General features: G+C 37.5%; 1 protein-coding gene across 1 annotated transcript in view; it reads right to left on the bottom strand.

Annotated features, from left to right (window-relative positions):
- The window catches only part of LOC135217023 (protein disulfide-isomerase A4-like), a 63,451-nt gene extending 38,291 nt beyond the window's left edge, over positions 1-25,160 (bottom strand). Inside the window, exons 1-5 of the mRNA XM_064252606.1 lie at positions 24,968-25,160; positions 20,583-20,718; positions 12,052-12,254; positions 2,113-2,270; positions 1,447-1,575 (exon numbers count right to left, since the gene is read on the bottom strand). Coding sequence (XP_064108676.1) covers positions 1,447-1,575; positions 2,113-2,270; positions 12,052-12,254; positions 20,583-20,718; positions 24,968-25,076 — 735 coding nt within the window. The 5' untranslated portion in view covers positions 25,077-25,160. The remainder of the gene's footprint in view (positions 1-1,446; positions 1,576-2,112; positions 2,271-12,051; positions 12,255-20,582; positions 20,719-24,967) is intronic.
- Positions 25,161-25,396: the final 236 nt, after the last annotated feature.

The raw sequence follows: 25,396 nt of genomic DNA, 5'->3' as shown, positions 1-25,396 counted from the left end.
TTTTTTTCATAAATTCACCATAAATCGAAATATTGTGCTAGAGACTTCCAATTTGTTGCAAAATTAAGGTAAATGATTGAATATTACTAGAATATAAGCGTTTTAGCTTACAATTGCGTTTTTAGACCATTTCGGTAGAGTCAAATTTGACCGAAGGTTGAAAATTTGTCACTTATCATTTTTTATATGAAAATATTTCAAAATTGATAAAAGCTACAACCATGAGTTGTTTTTAGTTGTATTTTGCATGAAATTGCACACATTTTCATATATAAAACTTTATGTAACGGCTAATTTAAAATGGTGCAAACATTACCACAATCGCATGTATGATTTTTTTCGGAAGAGTTACCGCGCGGACGTAAGGAAAAAGTTTTTTCATAAATTCACCATAAATCGAAATATTGTGCTAGAGACTTGCAATTAGTTGCAAAATTAAGGTAAATGATTGAATATTACTAAAATATAAGTTTTAGCTTACAATTGCGTTTTTCGACCATTTCGGTAGAGTCAAAGTTGACAGAAGGTTGAAATTTTGGCACTTACCGTTATTTATATGAAAATATCTCAAAACTGAAAAAAGCTACAATTATGAGTATTTTTTTTTTTTTTGTATTCTACATAAAAATGCGCACATTTTCATATATAATACTCCATGTAACGGCTAATTTAAAATGGTACAAAAATTATGTCAAAGTGACGAAATAATTTCCTAGATGTGTCACAGATACTTTTTACTCCCAGCATCCCCCAAGGCGCGTGATTCAAGAGTTTTCGGCTGGTAGGCCTAAAAGTATTTTTCCGCGAATTTTTAAAAAAACTTTTGTATGTCAACGTAAAATACGTCCAGTCGGCACCCGAGACACAGAAAATGTCGACGTAAAATACGTCCAGTCGGCGTTTAAGGGTTAATGATACCTCTGTGGGTATGTTATGGTGCCCATAACTCTATTATCAGCACCTTATGGCACCAATAACTGAAACTCCGCCCCTTATGGCGCCATAAATCACCGATTTTATGGCGCTAGACATGCGCCATAAAACCAGATCACCATTAACTGAGTCCGCAGATAACCGGGGACTGCCTTTGTATCTGTGTATGCTGCGAGTTGGTCATTTTTGGTCTAGCATTACTATTTTTAGCTATGATTAAGCTTTTAATCTTTCCCAGGCCTAGATAAATGGGGGAGCGTTGGAGTCAGAAAGTGCATCTGTCTTTTAAACATTTGCCAAAATCAATTGTGAAAGGAGCTGCTCAAGCAATGGAAAGACAAGATAGAGGCATCTGGAGGAGACTCACTGAATATTGCAATCACATCTATGCATCAAAAAGAGAACAATTTTCTCCTCGAATCTTATAGTATACCCAACAATCTTTACTTTTCCAGCTCATCAATTAAACACACTGGACGTAACTAGTTAAAATACTACATTTATAGTACTAACAATCAGTGTTGGGTAGCCTTGTACACTGTATTCATCAGCCAAAGATTTCTCTTCTGGACCATCAACTTTGGCTAGAGGGATGTTGTGCGGCAGAAGACTTCGAGCAGCTCCTTCAAACTCAGGTTCCAACTGAAATTGAAGAAAATAATGCAGTATAATTTTCTCCTTTACCTGACTCTGGTGCTTATTTTATCTGTTATTTTGATAAGAAACATTATACAAAACAAGAAAAAACATTCTTCAACTGGCTTTGCAAGAAATAAGAAATCACAGGGTTGATTATAGCAATGACTTGGGACACCTTCAATGATAAATCTCATTTTTTTCCTAGTAAAGAAAAATAACTGGCACCTAATTTGAAAAATCAATGACTCAGACTCTAGAAAAAGATTTACTGTATCAAATACTTCAGACTGCCATGGTGATTTTATTCAATTACATATACTATACTAATAAAAAATATATGCTGATGCTCAATACATGATAATGACAATATTTAAGAAAATATAATACACGTTGAAAAAATTACAGTACTTTCATCTGGAATATGAGCATAGGTAAAACAAAAATACTAACAAGAATTCCCAACTTACTATCAATACCTTAAATATTAAGCACTGAATTAGTAATTTCAACACCCTAAACTTGATTTAAAATCTTACTTACAGCTTTGCAATGTCGGCACCAGGGAGCATAAAACTCTACTAATATAAGGTTATTAGATTTTATAGTTTTAGTAAAGTTAGTAGAGGTCAAAACCAAAACTGCAGATGGCGGAGGCTTATAGTTGGGATCTGAGTGCATGTGCATATACTCCACAATTGCTGCAAAAAAAAAAAAAAAAAGTAACTAAAAATCATTCTGTCTAAAATAGAAGTCAATACCAAATTTTCACTGATGAGAAGCATGTTTAAATTTATTATTCATTTGGAAGTTTTTCAAATATTCATACATAAAATTCTTGTAGCTTGTGTGCATTTGCAAAAATGTTTCAACTTTAGATAAAAAGGCATTTTTCTTAGATACGCAGTCTTTAACATGAATATGCATTTTTCTTAGATATGCAGTCTTTTACATGAATATACCTTTCAGCACAAGTTAGTATGGTTGTTGAAACTAATCAGTTAGCTTTAAGATATTTTACCTCTCAGCTTCAGGCACAAACATGGGGTATTTTAGAGGTAGGACTGTAAGACTTCAATATTGCAGGTTTAAGAAAAAATTCATTTCAAGTTTTAAAAATTCTTGATTTAATTTGATTCATAGGTTTGGTCTGATTACATTTGAGAAAAAGAAGTTGTGATTTGCTGCTACGAGTATTTAAACCTTTGGCTAATTTTACATGGGTGCACTCTTAGATGAGGAACATTGTCCCAGGAACATGACTAGTGTTCCTGCCAGCAGGAACATCCAACTTCATGGTAATGTATGTGAGCAGGGAAAGGATGACACCTATAATTTCCCATACAGTTCAGCATATGTGATGACGTTCAGTCTGCCATGAATAAAGCGAGTGATTATCGTCACCTAGTTCTGCTCTGACCACACGAGATCTTTCGCAGCCTCGTAGAGAGAAAGTGTGGGTGGCCCCTTGTTTGCAGATGTGTGACAGAGCAGTGGTGTTGTCTGCGTGAACTACTACTGTCTTGCTGAATACCACAGTCGAGAAGGACTGGAGGCCCAGGTGAATAGTCTTCAGTTCCTTGACGTTGAAGTGTCGACCACATCCTGGAAACTTCTTGACCACCTAGAAGAGCTCCCCAACCTAGATTTGATGTATCGGAATAGAAATCTAGGTCGGGGTTCACAAGAAGAGAATTCCCTCTCTTAAGTCTTTCTTTGCACTAACACAGACGAAGGTCCACTTTGACCTCTGACATGATAGGGAAGATTAGAGTCTGGTTGGGTCTTCCTGCTCCAGTTTGCTATGAGAAAGAACTGCAGAGGTCTCATGTGCAGTCTGCCCAACTTTACTATCTGCTCCATGGAGGACATAAGTTCCCAAGAGATTCATCCACTGAACTGCTGAGCAAGATGGAAGGGAGAGGAACTTTCAGACAGTTTGGAGACAGGAGCAGACACTCTTGGGGGCAAGAAAAGCCAGAGAAGTTCACAAGTTCAGGATCAACTCTAAATAGGGAATCTCCTGTATTGGAATAATTTGTGATTTCTCGTCTTTGATAAGAATGCCCAACTCCTTTGTCAAGCGAAGAGTCTTCATTTCCTCTCCAGTCACCCAAATAGAGGCAGATGTTTATGCTAGACGATGAAGCCATTTGCCAAGAGGAGCGCGAATCATATGAAGACTTGTGGGGCTTTGTACAGGCCAAAGCATGAGGCCCAAAACTGGAGGACCCTGCCCTGAAATGCAAATCGCAGGAACTTTCTAAGCCAGATGTAACGGGAACATAAAATTTCAAGTGTCCCTCATATCCAGGGTTACCACTCAGTTGTCCCGACTGATAGAAGACTTTTGTCTTCATATAAAATTTTGTCTTCAGAACAAACTAATTCAGGGCAGTGACATCCAGAATGAGTCTTCAGCCCCGTGATGATTTGGGGACTACAGAAGAGGCAGTTGTAGAGCCCTTCTGAGTTGTGATTCTTGACTTCTTCTACAGCCCCTTTGAGAAGAAGGGACTTGACCTCCTGAGAAAGGGCCAAAAACTTCTTGGAGCCTTCTGAGTACGCCTTCAACATGATTGGAGATTCGTTAAGGGAGGTTTCTCCTTGAAAGGAATGGAGTAGCCTCCCTTAGCACCTGACTACCTAAGGTCCCAACCCCTCTACTGCTCCATTCCTCCCAAAAGAGGCGCAGTCTGGCTCCTACAGGGGTGCGAAGGACTAAATTCTCATTTCTTGGAGGCAGACTTGAAAGTAGACTTCTCAATGGACCTTGAAGGGTGACAAAGATTGGTGCAAGGTTTTGGCAGGGGCCTTTGTCTTCCTCCACAAAAGGGCTGAGGAAGCAGAGGAGAAAATGATTTAGCTACGGAGGGGGCTTCTCTCGGTTACTCAGTAGACTGAACCAGAAGATTGTTTGTGGACTTTTTCTGCAAGTCCGACAATAACTCTGACAGTGGGTTGAGGAAAGAGATGCGACTTGTCCAGTGGCAAGAATAGGAGAGCTGACTTTTGGGTTGTGGCGACTCCTTTTGTGACAAAGGAGCATCACAGCTCCCTTTTCTTTAAAATCCCCATAGAAAAGAGGGAGGCAAGATCTGAGGAACCAGCCCTTACTACTTATCAGCATACGATAACATTCCCAACCAGTCCGAGGCAAAGTCCTTCACAAGTACAGTAGTACCTCAGATTAGAACTTAATCCGTTCCAGAAGGCTATTTGAAATACGATTTGTTCGAAATATGAAACAAATACTATTGCCATAAGAAATAAAGGGAATCAGGATCATTCATTCCAGCTAACCCAAAAAGTCCCCCTTATCATATTTTTTCCAATTAATAATGTGTTCAAGAGTAAAATGAAGAGTGTAAAGTAATAAAACAGTGCATTATATGAAGTAAAATTTTTCTAAAATTTTGTTTCCATGTATGATTTTATGAACTGTTTAGTGAAAATGGAGCATAGCCAGCTGGGGGATGGAGGGAGGAGAAATGGGAACCCTTTGAGGAAACCGAAATGGTCACAGTAGACAAAGGTTGATAAAATCAATTTTATTCACATTTTATAAGGATAATCAAAGGAATCAATGGTGCATGTGTTCCAATTTGTCAGAGAGAGAGAGAGAGAGAGAGAGAGAGAGAGAGAGAGAGAGAGAGAGAGAGAGAGAGAGAGAGAGAGAGAGAGAGAGAATCAACTAGTAAGATTGCTGACTTGTTCAACCTTTGATCTTGAGTGCATGAAAGATATTTATGCCACAATACATCAACTTATGGTTGGCGAATGATAAAATTTAAAATAAACATGACGATTTTGTAAACAAATACGTACTAAGTAATAAGTATTGAACGCAAGCAAAAGGAAAGATTAAATACATTTTCACGAGGAAGTCGTTGAAACAAACCATCAAAGGCACGCAGAAGCTGAACGCAGTGCCAGCGTGTTTATTATGGAGCAGAGTTACTTTTAGTGGTAGAAAATCGTAAAAAGCAATTGTCACTTGATAGGTATTTTATCGTAACAAAATTGAGTGCAAGTGAAAGAAACAAGTGAATAATCATCTCAGCCCAGCTGGTAAGTCAGAAGGAAACAGACCCCTGTCTTCCCTCTTCTCTCCTCTCTATTGTCTCACTCAGCACACCGAACACTGGCTCAAGTAAGATTATTTCTTATTAATGTATTGCATCTGATTGTTTTCATGTTTTATCATTATGTTAAATTTATTGAGAAATAACATTTAATTCTTTTATGTGAATTGGTCCTTGTTTTACATACATATTATAGTAGTAAAGATTTTAGTATCTTCTTCTCTCCTCAACAATATCATGATGCATGATAACTTAAAAACATTCATTCATTATTCCTCAAATATAAATGCTCCCTCCCTCTATCTCAAGTTAACTGCTCATCACCGCAATGACAAATGATTTTGTTAATCCTTTATGCTAATTTTATTGCAAAAAGATTTGTTCTTTCATTTACTAATTTGTTGAATACGGTTAAACTTATACCATCTCACTCGGTGCACTGAACACTGGCTCATTGAAGACTTTGTTTCTGCACTGCATTCGATTTTTTTCATATTTTATCATTATTTTAAATTTATTGTAAAATTACCTTTTTTATGTGAATTTTTATTGCTTTTATGTACATACATACAGTAATATTTTAACTCTCTCTTCTCCTCTCTTCAACATATCAAGGCTCCCTCATTCAGTCTGAAGTCAGCTGGACATGATGTTACTCTGCAGTGACGTACTATTTTGTACATCTTTTATGCTAAATTTTATATTGAAATGCTTTATTCTCTTATTTATTTTGTCAAATATGGTTATCATTAAACTATATACAGCAGTACCTCATTTGTTGAAAGTTTATGTTGAACATTCCGTTGTCAAATGAAATTTGAGAAAATTTCGTATAGTTTGTAGGACAAATGCTCATACTACTTTGAACTGACCGATTATCTTGTTTATACTTGATTATCTTATTTATATACTTGTATTTGATGGCCTACTACGCCTTACAAGAAAAACTATTAACATATTTTTTCATTTACTATACATAGTTTAATGATAACCATATTCAACAACATTAATAAAATAAAGCATTTCAATATAAAATTTAGAATAAAAAATGTACAAAATCGTGATGTCATGCACAGCTGAATAAAGACGGAATGGGGGAGCATTGATATGTTGATGAGAGAAGGAGAAGATAGTTAAAATATTACTGTAAGTATGTAAAAGCAATAACATTTCACATAAAGGGAATTTCACAGATTTAACCATCATAAAATATGAAAACAAATGAAATACAGAAACAATAAAAAGAAAGACTTAACTAAGCCAGTTTTTGGTGTGCTGAGTGAGACAGTATAGTTTAATCATATTCAACAAATTAGTACCGGTAAATGAAAGAAAAAGGATTTTTACAATAAAATTTAGCTTAAAAGATTAACAAAATCATTCGTCATTGCAGTGATGCACAGCTAATGTGAGGTAGAGGGAGGAGTGTTTATATTTTTGAGGAATAATGAATGAATTGTTTTAAGTTAACATACGTTGTGATTTGTTGAGGAGAAGATGAGACAGTAAAATCTTTCCTATGATAATATGTAAGTAAAAGCAGAATACCTACCGGTTCACATAAAAAAATAAAATGTTAATTCACAATAAATTTAACAATGATAAAAAAAAAACAATCAAATGCAATACAGTAATAAAAAAGAAAAAATAATCTTACTTGAGCCAGTGTTCGGTGCACTGAGTGGAACAATAGAGAAGAGAGGAGAGGGAAAACGGGGGTCTGCTCCTACTGACTTACCAGCTGGGCTGGGATGATTATTCGCCCTTTTCTTTCACTTACACTACATTTACCCAAATCACTTATTTTTGTTACGGTAAAATACCTTTCAAGGGATAATTGCTTTTTACGATTTTTTACGACTGTAAAAGTAACTCTGCTCCATAATAAACACACTGGGACTGCATTCAGCTTCTGCATCCTTTGATTGTTTGTTTAAATGACTTCCTTGTAAAAAGCTATTTAATCTCCCTTTCCTTTTCTTTCATTCTTTATTTATTACTTGTTTGTTTGCAAAATCCTCATGCTTATTTTAAATTCTAAAGTTTGTCAACAGTAAGTTGATGTATTTTGGCATAATTAATATTTTTCATGCACTTAAGATCAAAGTGTAAACATGTCAACAGTCATACTGATCTCTGTGTGTGTATGTGTATGTGTGTGTCAGATAAAGGTGTTCCAAACTTATAGATCAGATAGTAAAAATAGGAATCAAGGGGGAACTGCAATATATGGGAGACATAAAACAAGGAAAAATATATGAGAAATATAGTAACTCAGAGTGTGAATTAATAGCGGTAGAATTTGAATCTGAAAAATTAGTGAACATTGTAATAAACAGACCCCCTAATACTAAAGAGTTTGACACAATAATAGAAAAATTGGATGATATATGTAGAAATCACAAAGACTGGACTATTCTGCTATCCAGAGACTTTAACTTTCCTTTCGTAGATTGGAAAGAATGAACAGGAGATTGTGGTTATATTTATACATATAAAAAAAGAGTAATGGTAGTGCAGAAGATAAGAGGCAATTCGAAAAGCTATTAGATATGCTACTAGAACACAGCATTCAACAAATAAATCACCTTCCAACAAGAAAGGAAAACACTTTTAGACCTAGTATTTGTGAATGAGGTGAATTATGTTAAAGAAATAATAGTTTATATTGAGAGTAATTCAGACCACAATGTCACAGAATTAACATTCCATCCCAAAGCAAGTGAAAACAGAGATAAGAGATGAAAAAGTGGGAAGGATATGGAAAATTCAATTTCTATAGTAAGAATATAAAATGGTCAGAAATGAATGAAGAATTAAAGATTGGGATAACATATTCATAAGTGATGATATACAGGTAAATATGGATATATTATATAAAATATTAGAGAAAATAGTTGATAAATATATACCGAAGAAGAAAAGTAAACATCAGCCATGCATACCAAGAGACAGAAGGATCTTGTTCCAGAAAATCAGAAAGTGGAAAAAAGGTCTTGCAAAAGAAAAGAATGCATGGAAAGTGATGGAACCAAAAAGTAAGATAAAAAATGCAGAACAAAAGATTATACAATTTTAAAAAAATGAAACATGGGACTTGGAAGAAAAAACCCTAGTAAATATCAGGCAAAACCGCTAACTATTGTACTCTTATGCGAAAAAGATGAATAAAAGAAGAATAGAAATAGGACCTCTAAGAATTGAAGGGAGATTAACAAATTAAAAAAAGGAAATATGCAACATATTAGCAGAAAGATAAGAGAATTTACCCCCTAGAATTGATAATGAAGATAATGATACAGAAATAAGGAATGAAAATAGTGAATATTTATCAGACATAGATATTAATGAAGCCGATATTGTGTAGGCTATTAATGAAATTAAAAATGGATCAGCAGCTGGGCCAGATGGTGTCCCTACCATTTTGTTAAAGTAGTTCCTTCTATCACATAGCTGCTTGCAATATTATTAAGGCAAAGTGTAGTAGATACAGGCAAGATTTATGATGAGCATAAATTAACATATATTACCCCTACTTTCAAAAGTGGATCAAGACTAGAGGCAAGTAATTATAGGCCTGTGAGTCTAACATCACATATCATGAAAGTGTATGAAAGGGTAATGAAGAAAAATATTATGAAACATTTAATAAGAAATAATTTAATATAGGACAACATGGTTTCGTACCCGGAAAAAGTACACAAACCCAACTGTTAGTCCACTGATAAATGAAAAAGAAACAGATGTGGTTTATCTAGATTTTGCAAAAGCTTTTGACAAGGTAGACCATAATAGTATATTAGTGAAGAAAATTAGAAAACATAATATAGTGGACAAAGTAGGAAGATGGATAAAAGAATTTTTACACAACAGAAAACAGATAGTTATTGCAAACGATGAAAAATCAGATGAAGCTAAGGTAATATCCGGTGTGCCACAAGGTACGAAGTTAGCTGCATTGCTTTTGTTATTATGATTGCAGATAGCTATAGACAGTAATGTTAAGGATTCGGTAGCGAGTAGTTTCGCCGATGACACAAGAATAAGTAGAGAAATTACTTGTGATGAAGAAGTATATGAATGGTATATAGGATGGTATTTAACTCTGATAAATTTGAATCAATAAATTATGGAGATAAAAAAGGAAAGCTACATGCATATAGGGGACCTGATAACGAGACAATCATGAATATGGAAGCAATTAAACCTTGGAGTGATGTTGAATAGGAACATGTTATGCAATGATCAAATAGCAATTCTATTGGCAAAATGCAAAAAAAAATGGGAATGTTGTTACTGAATTTCAAAACAAGAAAAGCTGAACGCATAATTATGCTTTATAAAACGTATGTTCATATTCCACTTGAATATTGCAATATGATATGGTACCCACACTACCAAAATGATATTGCACAAATAGAGAGTGAACAAAGGTCCTTTACAGCTAGAATAGAAGAAGTTAAGGATCTTGACTACTGGGAAAGACTACAATTTTTAAAATTATATAGTCTAGAAAGGAGAAGAGAACACTACATGGTAATACAGGCATGGAAACAGATAGAAGGAATTGCTGAAAACATCATGGAGCTAAAAATATCAGAAAGAGCAAGCAGAGATAGATTAATAGTGCCCAAAACTATACCAGGAAAACTGAGGAAAGCACAAAGGACATTAATCCACTACGCACCAGCATCAACAATACAGCGTCTATTCAAAGCGTTGCCAGCTCATCTAAGGAATATATCAGGAGTGAGCATAGATGTGTTTAAGAATAAGCTCGACAAATATCTAAGCTGCATCCCAGACCATCCAAGATTGTTAGATGCAAAATATAACGGAAGATGCATTAGCAATTCTCTGATAGACATTAGAGGTGCCTCACACTGAGGGATCTGGGGCAACCCGAACAAGATGTAAGGTCTGTAAGGTAAGGTAAGGTCTCTCAAGATGTACTGTATTTGACGGCATACAAGATGCACGGGCATGTAAGACGCACCCTCACTTCAACCGGTCAGAGTCAGGAAAAAACGTTTTTAGTGTATTTAAACACATTGTTGAAAACAGTCTAGCTGTACATTACACAAGCAGACACATAGCTGTATAAAAGCTATTTGGCAGTACAAGCAAGCAATAAGCATACACAAGACCGCAGGAAAAAAAAAAAAAATAACAATAATAATACTACCGTACTTTGTAATCAATTGTTGTACAAAAAGGCTTCAAAATATTGTACACTCATTAGAAAATCAACAATTCATTAAAAATGTCTTACATATGGACTAAAAAGTCGTACAAATTTGCTAATTAAATAAAAATGTTGTAGGTCGTACAGCACTGGGTCATACATCTGGCAGCACTGGCAACGATCATACCTAGTTTTATTCCCCGCCAACAGATGGCATTACTGGTAAGTCAGAGTGCCGATCAGCTGATGTTTATAAATGCAAGTCACAGCATTTCATAAGAGATTGCTTTCATTTTTACAAATTCATTTTTAAAGCACCAGTAATAATGCAATAATACTAGCAATAAAATAAGGATACATGGAGCTTAGGGTAGGTAAAAGTACTGAGCGAAAGCAGGGTTAGTGAGGATCAGAGAAGATTAGCTTAGGCCTACAGGAGGTCTCAAACTTCACCTATGAAACATAAGACACAGGGCGATTTTTTTAGCCAAAATTTTGGAAAATAAGTGCATCCTGTATGCCGTCAAATACAGTATTTGAAATGATACTGCTGTGAAGATTTTTTATGATACAAACTGTTTGCTGGAAATGGCACCGCCAACTGGAGAGAGAGAGAGAGAGAGAGAGAGAGAGAGAGAGAGAGAGAGAGAGAGAGAGAGAGATTGTCCTTACAGTATTTAAATGAGTAAAATGGAAAGATTATTGAATTTCACATATGAATTTTGTTATTCCAGTTATATCATTATTATTCTATTATATCATTATTATTGGAGAATATTCAAGCTCAACTGACACATCCTCTGAAGCCTCAGGGGAACCAGTCAGCGCTGGTGTGGGTTCCAGTGAGAGAGGCACCAGATACAAACTGACAAACCAGGTGTATGGATGGTATAACCTCCAGAGAGGTGGGAGTGCCAGGTACATCTGGCACTGCCTCCAAAGAGGCAGGTGCACCAGAAACCAAAGGTGCAGCCTCCAAAGAGGCAAGAATACTAATCACCAATGATCAGTATTTTAAAATTTATGGGTTTATAACAACATTTATTGAATTACAAGTCCATCCAAACTACTGACATTTTTACCAAATAGGCAATATTACCAAGCAATACATCACTCATGATTAATAAGTAGTGCTGAATGTCAGCATTACTCAAAACTCAAACAATAACATCTTGATACATGCAATTTAATTTTTACAAGAATGGTACATACCTTGAGCTGTTCTACCTCCAGTGTAATCTTCAACAGGTTGCCCTTTCTTGAAAAGCTTAATTGTTGGGTACCCAGACACAAGATGTTCCTTAGCTAGCTCAGTTTCCTTTGTTGCATCAACTTTACCAATTCGTATCCCTTCTTCCTTCAGTTGTTTAGCAGCTTCTGCATACTCTGGGGCTAATTGTTGGCAGTGCCCACACCTACAATATTATCATAATTTAAAAACTTAACATTTCAATTGTGCTTCACAAACACAAGCCTAGTATTGTACTTCTTAAGCCCATTTGCAGGCCAGAGGGAGGAGAGCATTCTTAAATTTTACAGGTGTAACTATTTTAAATGAAAATTACAACAGGTTTAGTATTGAGTAGGTGTAACTCAATTCTAAGGAAGTGATTTAATTATTTTTCTTAAAATATAGTACATAGATGTGTAGTGTCTTGTGGTAGTTAAGAATTAAATCACAGTAAAAAAAAGCAGTACTACATCCCAAGTTATTACTTGGTACAAGTGTAAAGATACCGAAATGTGGTCACTCTGAGTATTCCATATATGCATTCATGGTTAGACGAAGTATGGAAACAAGCATGTACTGGAAATTGCTATGAATTTTACATTAATCTCTATGAACACCTGGTTTGAGAAGACAGATTGTCATATAGTAACGTATGAGATTGGTGGAATACACAGCCAAATCAATTACCTTATGGTTACAAGGGAAGTCATAGACAGTGTTGAGGCAAATTTGAATCAAAATAGGTAAGCTGGTATAAGCAGAAAATATTTGGAATGATATGAAAACATTTGAAAGGTGCAGAGGATGCAGTTCTGCAACTGTTTATGGAGTGTCAAAATGGGAAGAAAAGTAGTGGTGGAAGAAAGGCACGATTCTTTTAGGCAGGAATGTGAAAAGGATATTTACAGAATATCAAACTTTTACAACAAAACAGACAAGACAGGGAAGTTGCGTGTCATCAAAGACAGAGGATTCATCTTGCATAAAGATGACTAAATGAAGATGGTCAGATCATCAAAACCATCTTTTAAATATAGAAAGTGAAAGAAGGAAGGTGGGGAGGGTGAAGGGGCAGATGATGGAGATACACTACATAGCAGTAAAAAAAAAAGCTATATTTAAAATGAAAAATGAATGCACTGAGTTAAAGGATTAGGAAAGGAAATCTAAGGGAATTGTTATAAGCAAATGACTGATAATAGCAACCACTAAAGAACTGAAAAGTAAGAAAACACCAAGCTCTCTTAAAAGGAGTATGAGTGAAAATGTGATTAAAACCAAGGTTATGGTCCAGCAAGAAAGGAGAGGATAGGTTAATTATTACAGAAAGAAGAGGGCACAGATTTAACAAGAGAATTTCAAATACTTAGGGTCTAATTAAATCAAGGGGGGATGGTGTAAACCCAAGGCTAAAATCAGAAGCTTGGGGGATATGGAGGGAGGTAACAGAGGTAAGATGTAAGCCAAAAGAATACAAAATAAGCTGAAAATAAAAATTTATTGGGCTGAAAAGAGAACAGTGATAAGATATTGTTCAGAAATATGGACATTTAGAAAAGAGGAGAAACAGAAGCTGGAACAAACAAATGTAGATGCTGAGGTGGATTTTGGGAATCTTGCTGCATCAGAGGCTGGGAAATGAGGAAATCGGAAGTGCCAAGGTGATAGAGATTACAGATATAACAGAGTTGAGATTGAGATGGTATGGGCATGTGGTAAGGCTGAGTGAGTGAAGAGGAGTTGGGTGGAACCTGCTAGGGGTAGAAGGTCAAGAGGGAGGCAAAAGATTAAATGGTGTAATAAAGTGAAGAAAGACCTGGAAAAAACAAGTTTAACAGAGAAGTGTACTTTCAACCGAAGCATTTGGAGAACACAAAGGCATTGAGGTTCTGATTTATTTTATGATATATAGTGGACCCCCCTTATTCGCGTTCTCCAGATTCGCGTACTCACACATTCGCAGATTTCTCTTGGGAACGTTTCCCCGCATTATTCGCGGAAAATTCGCGCATTTGCGATATTTTTCTATGATAAATATCCACAAGTTCCTGGTTTTTTTTGATGAATTTCATCATAAAATGCACTTTTTGTGATAAAACTTAAAAAACCAAGCATGAAAATTTTTAGTGGGTTTTTCTTGAGTTTTAACTAACAAAATAGGCTGTTTTTAGCATTTTTATAGGGGTTCCAAACATTAGCAGGTTCTAACTATTCATGGGGGGGGTCTGGTACGCATCCCCCGCGAATACGGGGGGAACACTATATATAGCTATCAAGCCAACCACTGGGGCACTTTTGTCCATTCAGCAGTTTAGGCAGTGAAAAGGAAGAGTTGGAGTGGCTGAACTGCAAAATACAGATAGTATTTAGAAAATCAAGGATAAAAATATACTGAGACCTAATGGTGGATCTGAGAAGACTCACAGCTGCATTAAAAAGTAATTCAGGCATTCCCGGTTATCGGCGGACAAGGTTATTGGCAACCTGTTTTCTTGGCACTTGACGATTTATGGCCCCATAACAGGCCAACACCATAAGGGTACTTATGGCGCCAATTATGGCACTATAAAGTGCTGAGTTTTGATTAATGGCAGTTTTCACTTATCGGCACACCCTCGGGAATGGAACCCCACCGATAACTGGGGACTGCCTGTAGTTACGGAGGCTGGACAGCAATACTGAAGAAGGAAGGAATTGAGGTAAAGGAAAAGGATAAAAAGTAGGAGCAGTAAGGAGCTGAAAGGACACTGCAAACCACCTTAAGTAATCTACAGTGCACCACTGGAGGTGCACTGACAGGGAGGGATAGCAGTGGATATGAAAGTTAGAGGAAGCACAAAGTGAAGGTTATAATGTAAATATATCAAATTCTAAAATTTGTACTTTTCCTAAAATGCAAACTTAAGTTCATTACATAGGATTTAGCTTGCAATTGCAAGCTGGAACAGCCATTTAACTTATAACCACCAACGGGTAGGGAGAAGCCCTGCCCTCCTTTCGTACTGCACTCCACTTTACCTTTTGGCCCAGGTACTAGAATGAGGGGTGGTTAAGGTGGGACGTGAATGTAAAGAACTTCAGGTTTGTATGTTAGGAAAAAATTCAAGGGGTTCAAAAGCCCCTTGCCAAGTCAAGGTGGTCCCACATCAAGGGGGTTAACCACAGAAGATGACCCATTCCAGACATCTGTCACTGCATTGAGAAAAACCATCTCACTTGATGGAGATGCTGGATAGACTCCAGGGATGAAATGCTAGCACTGCCACCACCTGGTGATACCCCTCAACATGCAGCGGGCACAGGTGAATCTCCCTCAAGGCCTTGGACAACAGAGCCAGTAGGTTTGGGAACCACTCAGCATGAGGTCACTCGGGAGCCACCAGAGTCAATCTGAAATTCAGGGTGATCAGGACCCTGTCAATCACCCGACAAATCAGACAAAACAGAGGGAGGGCACAAGTCTCTGATTTGCTCCATGGGTACTGGAAAGTATCCTCCATTGCAGCTCATGGGTCTGGCACAATTTAGAACATTGGTAACTTCCTGTTGTACCAGGTCACATAGAGTTCTAATGTTTGGGACTCCCCCATAACTAGAAGTCTCTCTCCATAATGTCTTGGTGTAGGGACCATTTCATCCCTATCACCAGACTCTGGTGACTGAGCTTGTCTGCCACACCATTACGAGACCCCAGAATGTACTTGGCTGACAGTTCTACTGAGTGTGCTACTGCCCACTTATGTACCTGCACCATCAACATTTGAAGCTGGAAGGACACCAGTCCCCCTGCTTGTTAATGAATGCCACTACTGTAGTGATGTCGCTCATCTACACCACTGAGTGCCCCATCACTCAAGTCCTGAAACTTGCAAGACTAAGAGAGCTGCCTTGAGTTCTAGGACATTAATGTGGAGGTGCCTTTTGTTCTGGTACCACACATCTGAAGCCAACAACCCTACTAAGTGTGTGCCCCACTCCTTGGTCGGTAAGTCAAAAAGCATAAGCATCTCGGGAGAGGGAGTGCCCAATGGTGCCCCTATCAAGAGGTTCCTCTCATCTAACCACATTGCCAGATCTCTCCTCACCTTCTCCAACAGAGGAATAGGAGAGAAAGGAGGGCCACCACTGCTGCTGTGTATATCAGCATGCCCAGATACTTTACCCAGGTTGTGACAAACCTCAAGATCACCTCTGTCCTAAAGCAACTGCAGCAACGAGCTCACATCCAGGTACCTCGAGTGAACGCTTGGGAAGTGGTTGAAAGCCTGAAACACAAAGTGCCCTGAACTGGAATACCATAACCCAAAAGGTAAAGTGGAGGCACTTGTGGAATAGAATGGAATGAAACGGAATTTAGGCTTGAAGCCAAGCACTGGAATCCAAAGAATTATTCAGCGCTATAATGAATTTGGTTTGAGATGTATGTCAGTGAATTTATGAACTGAGTAAATAAAATATATTTTATAACTATGGTAAAAACCCTATATTTGGTAAAAACTGATATTCTCCATAAAAAAAATTACAATTTTGAATTTAGGATATACATACGTATAACAATTAGTGCAAAAGTGTATATACTATACTTGGCAACGCACCAAGATGTCAAATATCAAATTTCACTATAGACGTTAATGTCTCTAAGAAATGCCACAATGTTATTAACATCTACACCAGGACCAAGCAGTTCTGCTATATCCCTGCCCACTACTGCAGCATCCCTATGGCAATGTAATAATGTGTTCCACAGTAAGAGGAGAGCTACACTGTATATTGAATGGTGCAGTTCCCCCATCTAAAAGGAATCTGTGGATCAATCGAGTATGGCCAATTCTCAGACGACCTAATACAATTTCTATCCTACGGTTTTGTTGGAATCGAAGTCGACAACCACGTGACCTGAACTAACGAAGCGGGCTTAGAGCACTCCCAAGGGTTTAAGAGCCTCCTCACCACATTAAAGGGGCCCGGCCGGCTAATGCCGTTTTTTAACGACAGGACTTTGACATTCATACTACTTAATAAGGTGACTTGGGACATCTCCAAACCGCATATGATTTTCGCCTCTGACCTTTGGTTTTGTGACGCCAGGGCAATTTATCCCGAAAATAACCATTTTTCAAATTGTATCTCCTTCCTTGATATTTAATATTAAGACCTGGGATTACTACCATATATAGACCTGATGTAGACCTCCAATCAAATAGAGTTTTTTTCTAAAAGTAATATTTTTGCTAGATATGAATTTTTCAATATGGTAAAAAAATAAACCCCTATAAATCACGAGAAAAAAAAATTCATAAAAAAAAGACAAAACAAAAATTGGAAAAAAGGGCTCTATTTGATTGTTCTATAATGTCTTTCTGAGTTATATACCAAATTCCAATGTTATAGCTTTAAAACTAAGTGAGGAGATAGATTTTGAAGGTCAATAAGTATAGTTTTGAGATACGGGCGTTCAAAGTTTCCTTCGTATTTCTATAAAGACAAAGTTAATAAATAATGATTATTATGAATGTATATTTCTTTTTTGTGTATTAATAAACCAAAACTATTTTATTTATCATAATTTAATCATAAATGATGATCCCTTTGCTCATATATCGTAGCCTGGGGCACTGCTTGAGGCAAGATGGGGCACTCCTTCCTACGTAACCCCCTCTCCCCCCTTCACTAACTCGCTTATTACTGCAAATTTCTTCTGTATGTTAGCGCGAGATGTTTTCCTTGTATTTTTCTCTTTGGCATGATGACATTCTTGCCGAAACAAAGATAAACAAACGTAAATGCAAGAGAATGTCAGAGGTGAAACTCGAAGGTGTACTCTTTTTACAAAGACAATTTAATAAATCATGATTATTATGAATTTCATATTCCATTTTGGGTATTAAAAAACCAAAACTATGTTATTTATCATAAATGAAGATCTCTTTGCTCAAAGATCGTAGCCTTGGGCACAGTGTGACGTGTGCTGTCAGGCAAGAAGGGGGCGTTACTAGGCGACCCTCCCCTCTCTCTTCACTAACTACGCGTATATTACGATATTCTGTAATAATACTCGAGCGATTTTTCTTCGTCTGTATGTTAGCGAGATGTTTTCCTTGTCTTTTCCTCATTGGCATGATGAACTTCTTGCCGAAACATACATAAACATACGTAAATGCAAGCGAATGTCACGAGGTGAAACTCGAACGTGTAATCTACTTGAAGTCTATGGTCCAACTGATTCATGATTGAACCAGATACTCGCAGTAACTCGCTTCTGCGAGCCACGGAATCTCTACAGATGCCATTTCTCACAATTTCTTTGCCAATAATTATTAAAATTTACGATAACAGAAGAAATATTGCATTTTCTTGTACGGATGAATGTTTTAGGCTTATTGAGTTATGTTTACTAATTACCCTGTAACTACGAAAGTAAGAGGAATTTTGACTAAATATTTTGTATATGTATTCTCAATTGCCATATGAAGCTCCATGAATTTTTTCATGACTGCATTTTTCGCCATATACCACCATATATAGGGGTTCCGGCCGGCCCCCTTAAGGTGGTCACACATTGAGGGGAAAGGGTGTGGCTGTACACCTTTCCTGGTCCTCCCATACTATTCCTTCCACAGGAGAACCCAGAGGAGGTGGAAGGGAAAGGTGAGGATGACAAACAACTTTGCCCAGACTATCAAATACAGAAGTTCTGACAAGAGAGTGAAGCTGTGGGCAGTCAACTCAGTGATGACATCCACACAGGTTGGGGAGAGCAGTCAATCTCAGCGAACATGGACAGGGGCTGTCCCACAAATGAGCTCTAGTTTCTGAGGCCAGGCCTTCTACAGACAAAGAAGAAGAATGAGTGGAGGGTCCCCTCTTGCCTGGCCTGGTTAACCGCACCCGGCCACTATTCCGGGACCCCTGAGCAGTTCTCCTGGAAGTGGGAGGGGGGTGAGGGAGCACCTACATGCTCTCTGCTCACCTTCTCTTACTGGGCTGTGCTGGCAGCCAGGTCCAGGTCTGTAAACCAGGGACCCATGTCAGCTTAGGTAGGCTGCTACCAGGGCAAGTACCGGTACATCAGGGGTCCAGAGAATTCCTTGTAGCGGTTGCACCCACCATTGGGAGCTATGGTACTATTGGTAACGCTAGTGAGAGACCTGTCAGCCCTTTCTGCAGAAAGGGACTGGCTGCTGGACATTATACGACTTCTTGCAGGAGGGCAAGGTAACCTTCTTGGCTTGCTAGCTTTGGAGAAGGGAGGTGGCGACAGCACTCAAAGACAAAGACAGAAGACAATGACTTCCTTCGCCCTTCTTGGACCACAACTTGCTAAGTGTGGCCTTCATCAACATTGAAGAGGAAATCAACCAGAAATGACACTGATGGCAGAACCTGGGGAGACACATCACTGATGTTATGTGCAGGGTTGCCAAAAAGTAGAGGCAGTCCTAGAGCCGGTGGATATTGCGACAGTTGAAGTCATCACAGTTGAATCAGTTGCTGGAGAGCCCTTCATACCTTCATTAATCAATAAATCCAGAGACACTAAGCTCCCCCAAGAGGCCTAGGAAGGGTCATGATTCTCTATGTCCCTGAGCCTCCATAGTATATACCTGAAATAGAAGTCGAGTTGGGTGAGAGAAGCTCCCTATGTCCAGAGCATAAGCGTCCACCAGAAGACAACTCCTCTGAACAAAGAGACTCCCTGAGAGGGACCAGGTTGGTCGTCTTCCCCCACTCTGACAGCTCTCCACCAAAGCAACAGTAAGAGTTGGGAAAATGGTTACAGCAGGCAGAAGTTTGGCAGGAGGTAAAAAGGTATTGAAGAGAACCTTCCGTGTCACCGGTGGAGTATTCCCCTCTCTCTCTTCTCCTTCCTGGTAGACTTTACTATGGGATGTTTTGATTACTCTCAAGTTTGTGGCATGACCCATAAGGAATGAGGGTCAAACTCAACAGAGGAGAGAGAACAGTTACTAGGCCTGTTATGTTTCAAAGGAAAATGTGATAAACAGAAAGCAAACCAGCAGTTGGGCAGAGAAGTGCACAGCCGTCTTCACACGACAGCGGGTGAAAGCAAAGTGGAGTGCAGTATGATTGGTGGGCAGGGCTTCCCCCTACCAACTGCTGGTTAATGACCTCACATTCTCAAGCTAATTCCTAAGTAAAGAATGAAGGTTTGCATTTGTGTAAGAACTGATGTCCAAGGAGTCTTCCAGCAACCTGCATCAAATTCTAAAACAAGCAAAATACTGTAAGTTGGAATATCATGCTTTCTGACTTTCATAAAAGTATATTTAACACTACATCAGCACACAGATATCAAAACTCAACCAGCAATTAAGTGGTAATGATAAGATACTCCTGACACCATAAACAAAACCAATACACAGCTAAAGATTACTTAACATGAAATATACTGACTAAAAGAAAATGGAATATTAGTACATGAGAGAGAGAGAGAGAGAGAGAGAGAGAGAGAGAGAGAGAGAGAGAGAGAGAGAGAGAGAGAGAGACTTACCATGGTGCATAAAACTCCACTAATATAGCATCTTTTGGGCTAACGACATGCAAAAAATTGTCTCTTGTTAGGACTAAAACATCATCATCTTCAACTATATCGATGTTTCCTCCAAACCCTTCAATCACTGGTATTTCTGCAATAAAAATGTAACAGTTAGTTCATTCTTATGTGCCACAAATAAGGGTACCAATAATAGATGGACCAAAAGTTAACGGACAACAGTCATGATTTAAAATGAGACAGGAGAAGCTTTGAACACATTTCAGATAAACTTTACAGCAAAGAATACTTGTAGTAAAAAAATAATTCTGATTCTCAAATGCATACCTTCATATACTATACATGTTTGCCCATCACTAAGAATAAACAGATATTTCAAACATCTCATTTAATAACAATTATACTTATCAAGGCAAAACCATCTGTGTCAAGTTAAAATGACAAATTTTTAATTTGTATTTTTCATAATTAACAAACCTGAGGTCTTAACAATAGGATAAATCTTCTAGTGCCAGCTGGAAACCAGTTAAAAACAATCAAAGATTGTAAAAGCAAGGAATCTGTGGCATCTGGCATCCAATGCATAGCTGAGGTAGAAACGAAGTCGTGAGTGCACAAGAATCCAGTGATGCATGTCTTTCTTTCACCCAGTATGAAACGTAAGAGGGGCAGCCAGAGGTGGGCAGTCAAAGTTAACACCTCAGTTTTGTTAACTATGAAAAATACAAAATAATTTAAAAAATTTTAATTTTTTCATATACGGAATAAACCTTTGCTCTTAATCCTATTAGGATAGACTTATAATTGGAGGAAGGTATGAGAATCCTGAACCGACTGGAGGTTTGGCACAGCCACTCATTCTTCTTTAAAATTAGATTGTGTGGCTATCTAACACTCGGTCCACTGGGCTCAAATACAATGAAACAATGACCAGATTCACAGCATTCATGGAAGTCCAAAAGAACTACTGTATGTCTGTTCAGGCAAGGCCACTAACAAAATTTTTAGGGGAGCAAAAGCCCCCCAAAATCACAAGTTTTACATTCTCACATTACATGTATACTTTCATTGCACTATTAAAATGTAAAAAATTTGCTATATAATGGTATAAAATAATACGTATATATCTTAATCAGAAAGGGTTCCCAAATAAACTACATCTAGGAAGGGGATCTAAGGGTCGAACCAGGAAAAAATTTGTAACCAAATACTAATTCCTTCACCAATGTGTTCTGATAGGTCCCTGGTATTACCCAAAAAAAAAAAAAAAAAATGCTTGGGGCACCTAGCAAATTTTTATGGGGGGACAAAAAACCCTCCAAAATTGCTTTTTTTTTTGTTACTTTCCTAAAAATGCATTTTATCAAAAACATTATTATATGTGAAATTGTAGTAGATTAAATTACCTTTTCTAATGATATACAGGCAGTCCCCAACTTACGACTGACTGGAGTTCAGGTTCTTTAGACACATAAGCCGAAAAACATTGTAAGCCGGAAAATCGTAAAAAATCCTAAGAAAACCTTACTTTTAACGCTTTGGCTGTATCAAAAACTATGTAAACTGCATTTTTATTGCATTTTTCATCAATCAAATATTGATTATTTTGTGTGTTTAGAGTCTTATTTCTTCCGCCAGATCGGCATCATCAACCTGGAAATAATTTCTGATGAATATAATTGAAAAGCATCGTAACCTCGGAACGTCGAAGCCGGGGACTGCCTGTATAATGATGTATACTTTTGGTATTAGTATAGCACCTATGATTTTACAATGAATGTTGAAATCCTGAAAATGCATTTTTTTCTCAATTTTGTCTTTCAACTTTTTTAATGGGCATTTCCTAAAAACAGCTTCGCTGCATTGTTAATATATAACGTTCTCTATAAAGTGTCTGTATAATGGTGTATGATAATATTTTACTCAATTTGTGAAGGTGGTACTAGCACATAAACATCATCTGCAACATGAACCCATGTCTCGAACGTCCCGAATCTCTCAAATTCTGAAAGACTAAAACATTACCATGTTCCAAGAAAATGTGTAACAATATATCACTGAAGAGAAATAAAACAATGTCTTAACACAATGCATCAACATATCTTCAATATATTGCTAAAGAACAAAAGGTATCTGGCCCCTCTCTCCCTAAAGGGGCAAAATCCCCGAGAGAGACGGACCAGCATTATGCATAAAACAACTAAAGACAAAGCAAAAAGAATTGAAGTGAAGCACATCTACTGCAATTTGCATCTGTCCAAGAGAAAGCGTGAACACGGGAATCCTGGAAGGAGCTGTATAAATACACTGACACCCACGGGACTTCTGGGCTGGAAAAATATACATAAAAAACCCACAGGCTTAGGTCAAATAACCAGCTAGGAGGGAGGAGAGCAAGCGAAGGTCCACTCTCCAAGACGGTTGACAAAAGACTGATGCGTCACTGGACTCCACCTCAACTACACATCGGATGCCAGGTGCCACAGATTCCTTGCATTTACAATAATTGATTATTTACGAATTAAAATATGCATGCAAGGTCTTCGTAAAATATGCTTTCTATGCAGTTTTTAAATCCAATATGGCGTCTATCGCATCCAGTCCCTTTCGTCTCCACCATCAATACCACGTCTTTCCCAGCGCTCATTTGAACAATATTAGCGTATGCATATATGTAAAGTTTATTGATATTACTCAAGATTGGAGTTGTAATCAGCACAATAAAACATTTTGTTTCCTATATTTGTGAAAGTATGAGATGTCTTATTCCCAGGGTCATGGTTTGAACTGAAATGTATTTTTACCTTGTAATCAGTGGTTTTATCCTTACTACCATCACAAATGAAACTCCAGGTTTTAGCCTTACTGCTATCACAAATGAAACTCCACAGTGCTTATTTGATTGTAATTATACACATTTTGCTCTTAATTCACTCCAAATTGCACTTGAAATACACTGAGAATGTTGACAGCGAAGCTATGGCGGGAACAATTTTTGTCTTAATATACAGGGTGTCCAAAAAAGGTCAGTATACCATTAAAAGTATTTATTGCTCAGAAACCATATAACAGAATAAAGCAGTTTTTTGAAGAATGAAGTGCTCTGGATGTAAATTTGAATGAAGAACATTCTACAAAAAACTGCATTAATCTGTTATATGGTTTCTGAGCAATAAATACTTGTAATGATATTGAGACTTTTTGGACACCCTGTAGGTACATACATATGGCTGCTAAAAGTACCGACGAGCAGACAACAGATTAGTGAATTGCTTATAACAAAAATTTTTTATTTTTTTTATCACACTTTTCATCGATTAAAGTCTATAATACTATTTTGACTTTTTGATTTTTAATAATTCTACCTATGCCTGAAATAAATGTAACTTTTAATGTTTGCATGCTAGGAATGGCAAAATTTCATCGTTGCCAATTTAGTGGTGCTTCACACATACGCCGATGCATTTACCTACATACTGTTTCCATGAATTCTAGTTGTTACAGCAATGCAATAATGATAAAATTACTCTAATAAGTATATAGTATACTACAAATAGATAGGCTAATTTCAGTTTTTTGTAAGTCTTATACCCAGTTTGGAGGGTAAACAGACACCAATTGGCAACACTAATAAAAAAAATTGGAGCGCGCGAGCAACACCGCAGTTACTGTTCATAACAAAACCGTTGATATTTGAATCAGGAATCGAGTTACTTTTTCATCAACTACCAAATATTTTCAAATTATCATGAATACATAAAACTTTATGTAATTCATAACCTTACACAGTGATTTTAACCATTTCAAAATTATCTAGCGCATTCTTCTTCTTTCCTCCTTCGTCATCGTTCAAGATTGTTGTGAAGAAAGTGTCCCAGCATCTATGGGTATAAGTGGTGTGCAGATTTAGCACAGGAAATGGAACATTTATCGACAAGAGACTCCGCAAACATCGAGTTGGCATCAATCTTCTACACGCAAGGCGTTTTAGCCAAGTAAAACTTTCAAAAGCATCATGGAGGCAAGTTTGCACTGCACATGGTTAGACTGTCATTAACCCGTTTAAAATTAAATTAAGAGACAACTAAGTACTTTGGGAGAATACACTTATTTTGAAAGGAATGTAGAGGTCTCGAGGTGTTGCTTCCACGACCAATGACTCGTGACTGGTGTTCATCTCCGGTGTCAGGACGTGTTAATAGTACTTTTTCTGGAAGGTGGGTCAACGAGCGGGCAAAGTTGGCCCAGGTAGTCCACCTGGTTGTTTACCCTAAACCATGGTACCTACCTAAGTGTTACGAGTACTACCTACTAGCCTAGGTAGCTAGGGCTAAGTAGCTAAGGATGCTCATGATCAGCCTAGGTTACAGAAGAGTCCTTACCTCCATCAGGATCTATGGTTATTTTAGGATCTGCTTTTATGTCTTGACTTAAAGAATGGCCTGTGCACAACAACAGACAAATGAAGTACTTCATGGCGCGCACGATCATTCTCTTCGTTCGAAAAGGGCCGGCTCAAATTGGGCGTTTGACCCGCCGCTGATGACAGATGTAAACATTGGCCGCTGCCGCAGGTTTGCTGCTGAAACTGTTGTACTGAAAGTCATCTGGACCTGTCAGAGAAAAACATTTTTTTCAATCTTAAAGCCTCTGAAATACAATTGTTATCCTTTTTGCTATTTAATGACTATAAGATGACGCATATGATACACTTGAACATATTCCACAAAAATCTAAAGGAGTTCTAATCATACTCTGACCAATCATTTTGCGCCAAGTTAAGCCTACGGGCTTGCCAGACTACCAGGATA

Source organism: Macrobrachium nipponense, chromosome 19 (assembly GCF_015104395.2).
Source record: "Macrobrachium nipponense isolate FS-2020 chromosome 19, ASM1510439v2, whole genome shotgun sequence".
NCBI classification, from domain to species: Eukaryota; Metazoa; Arthropoda; class Malacostraca; order Decapoda; family Palaemonidae; genus Macrobrachium; species Macrobrachium nipponense.
The sequence above is the reverse complement of the archived record's forward strand: the minus strand, read 5'-3'. Positions and strand labels throughout refer to the sequence as shown.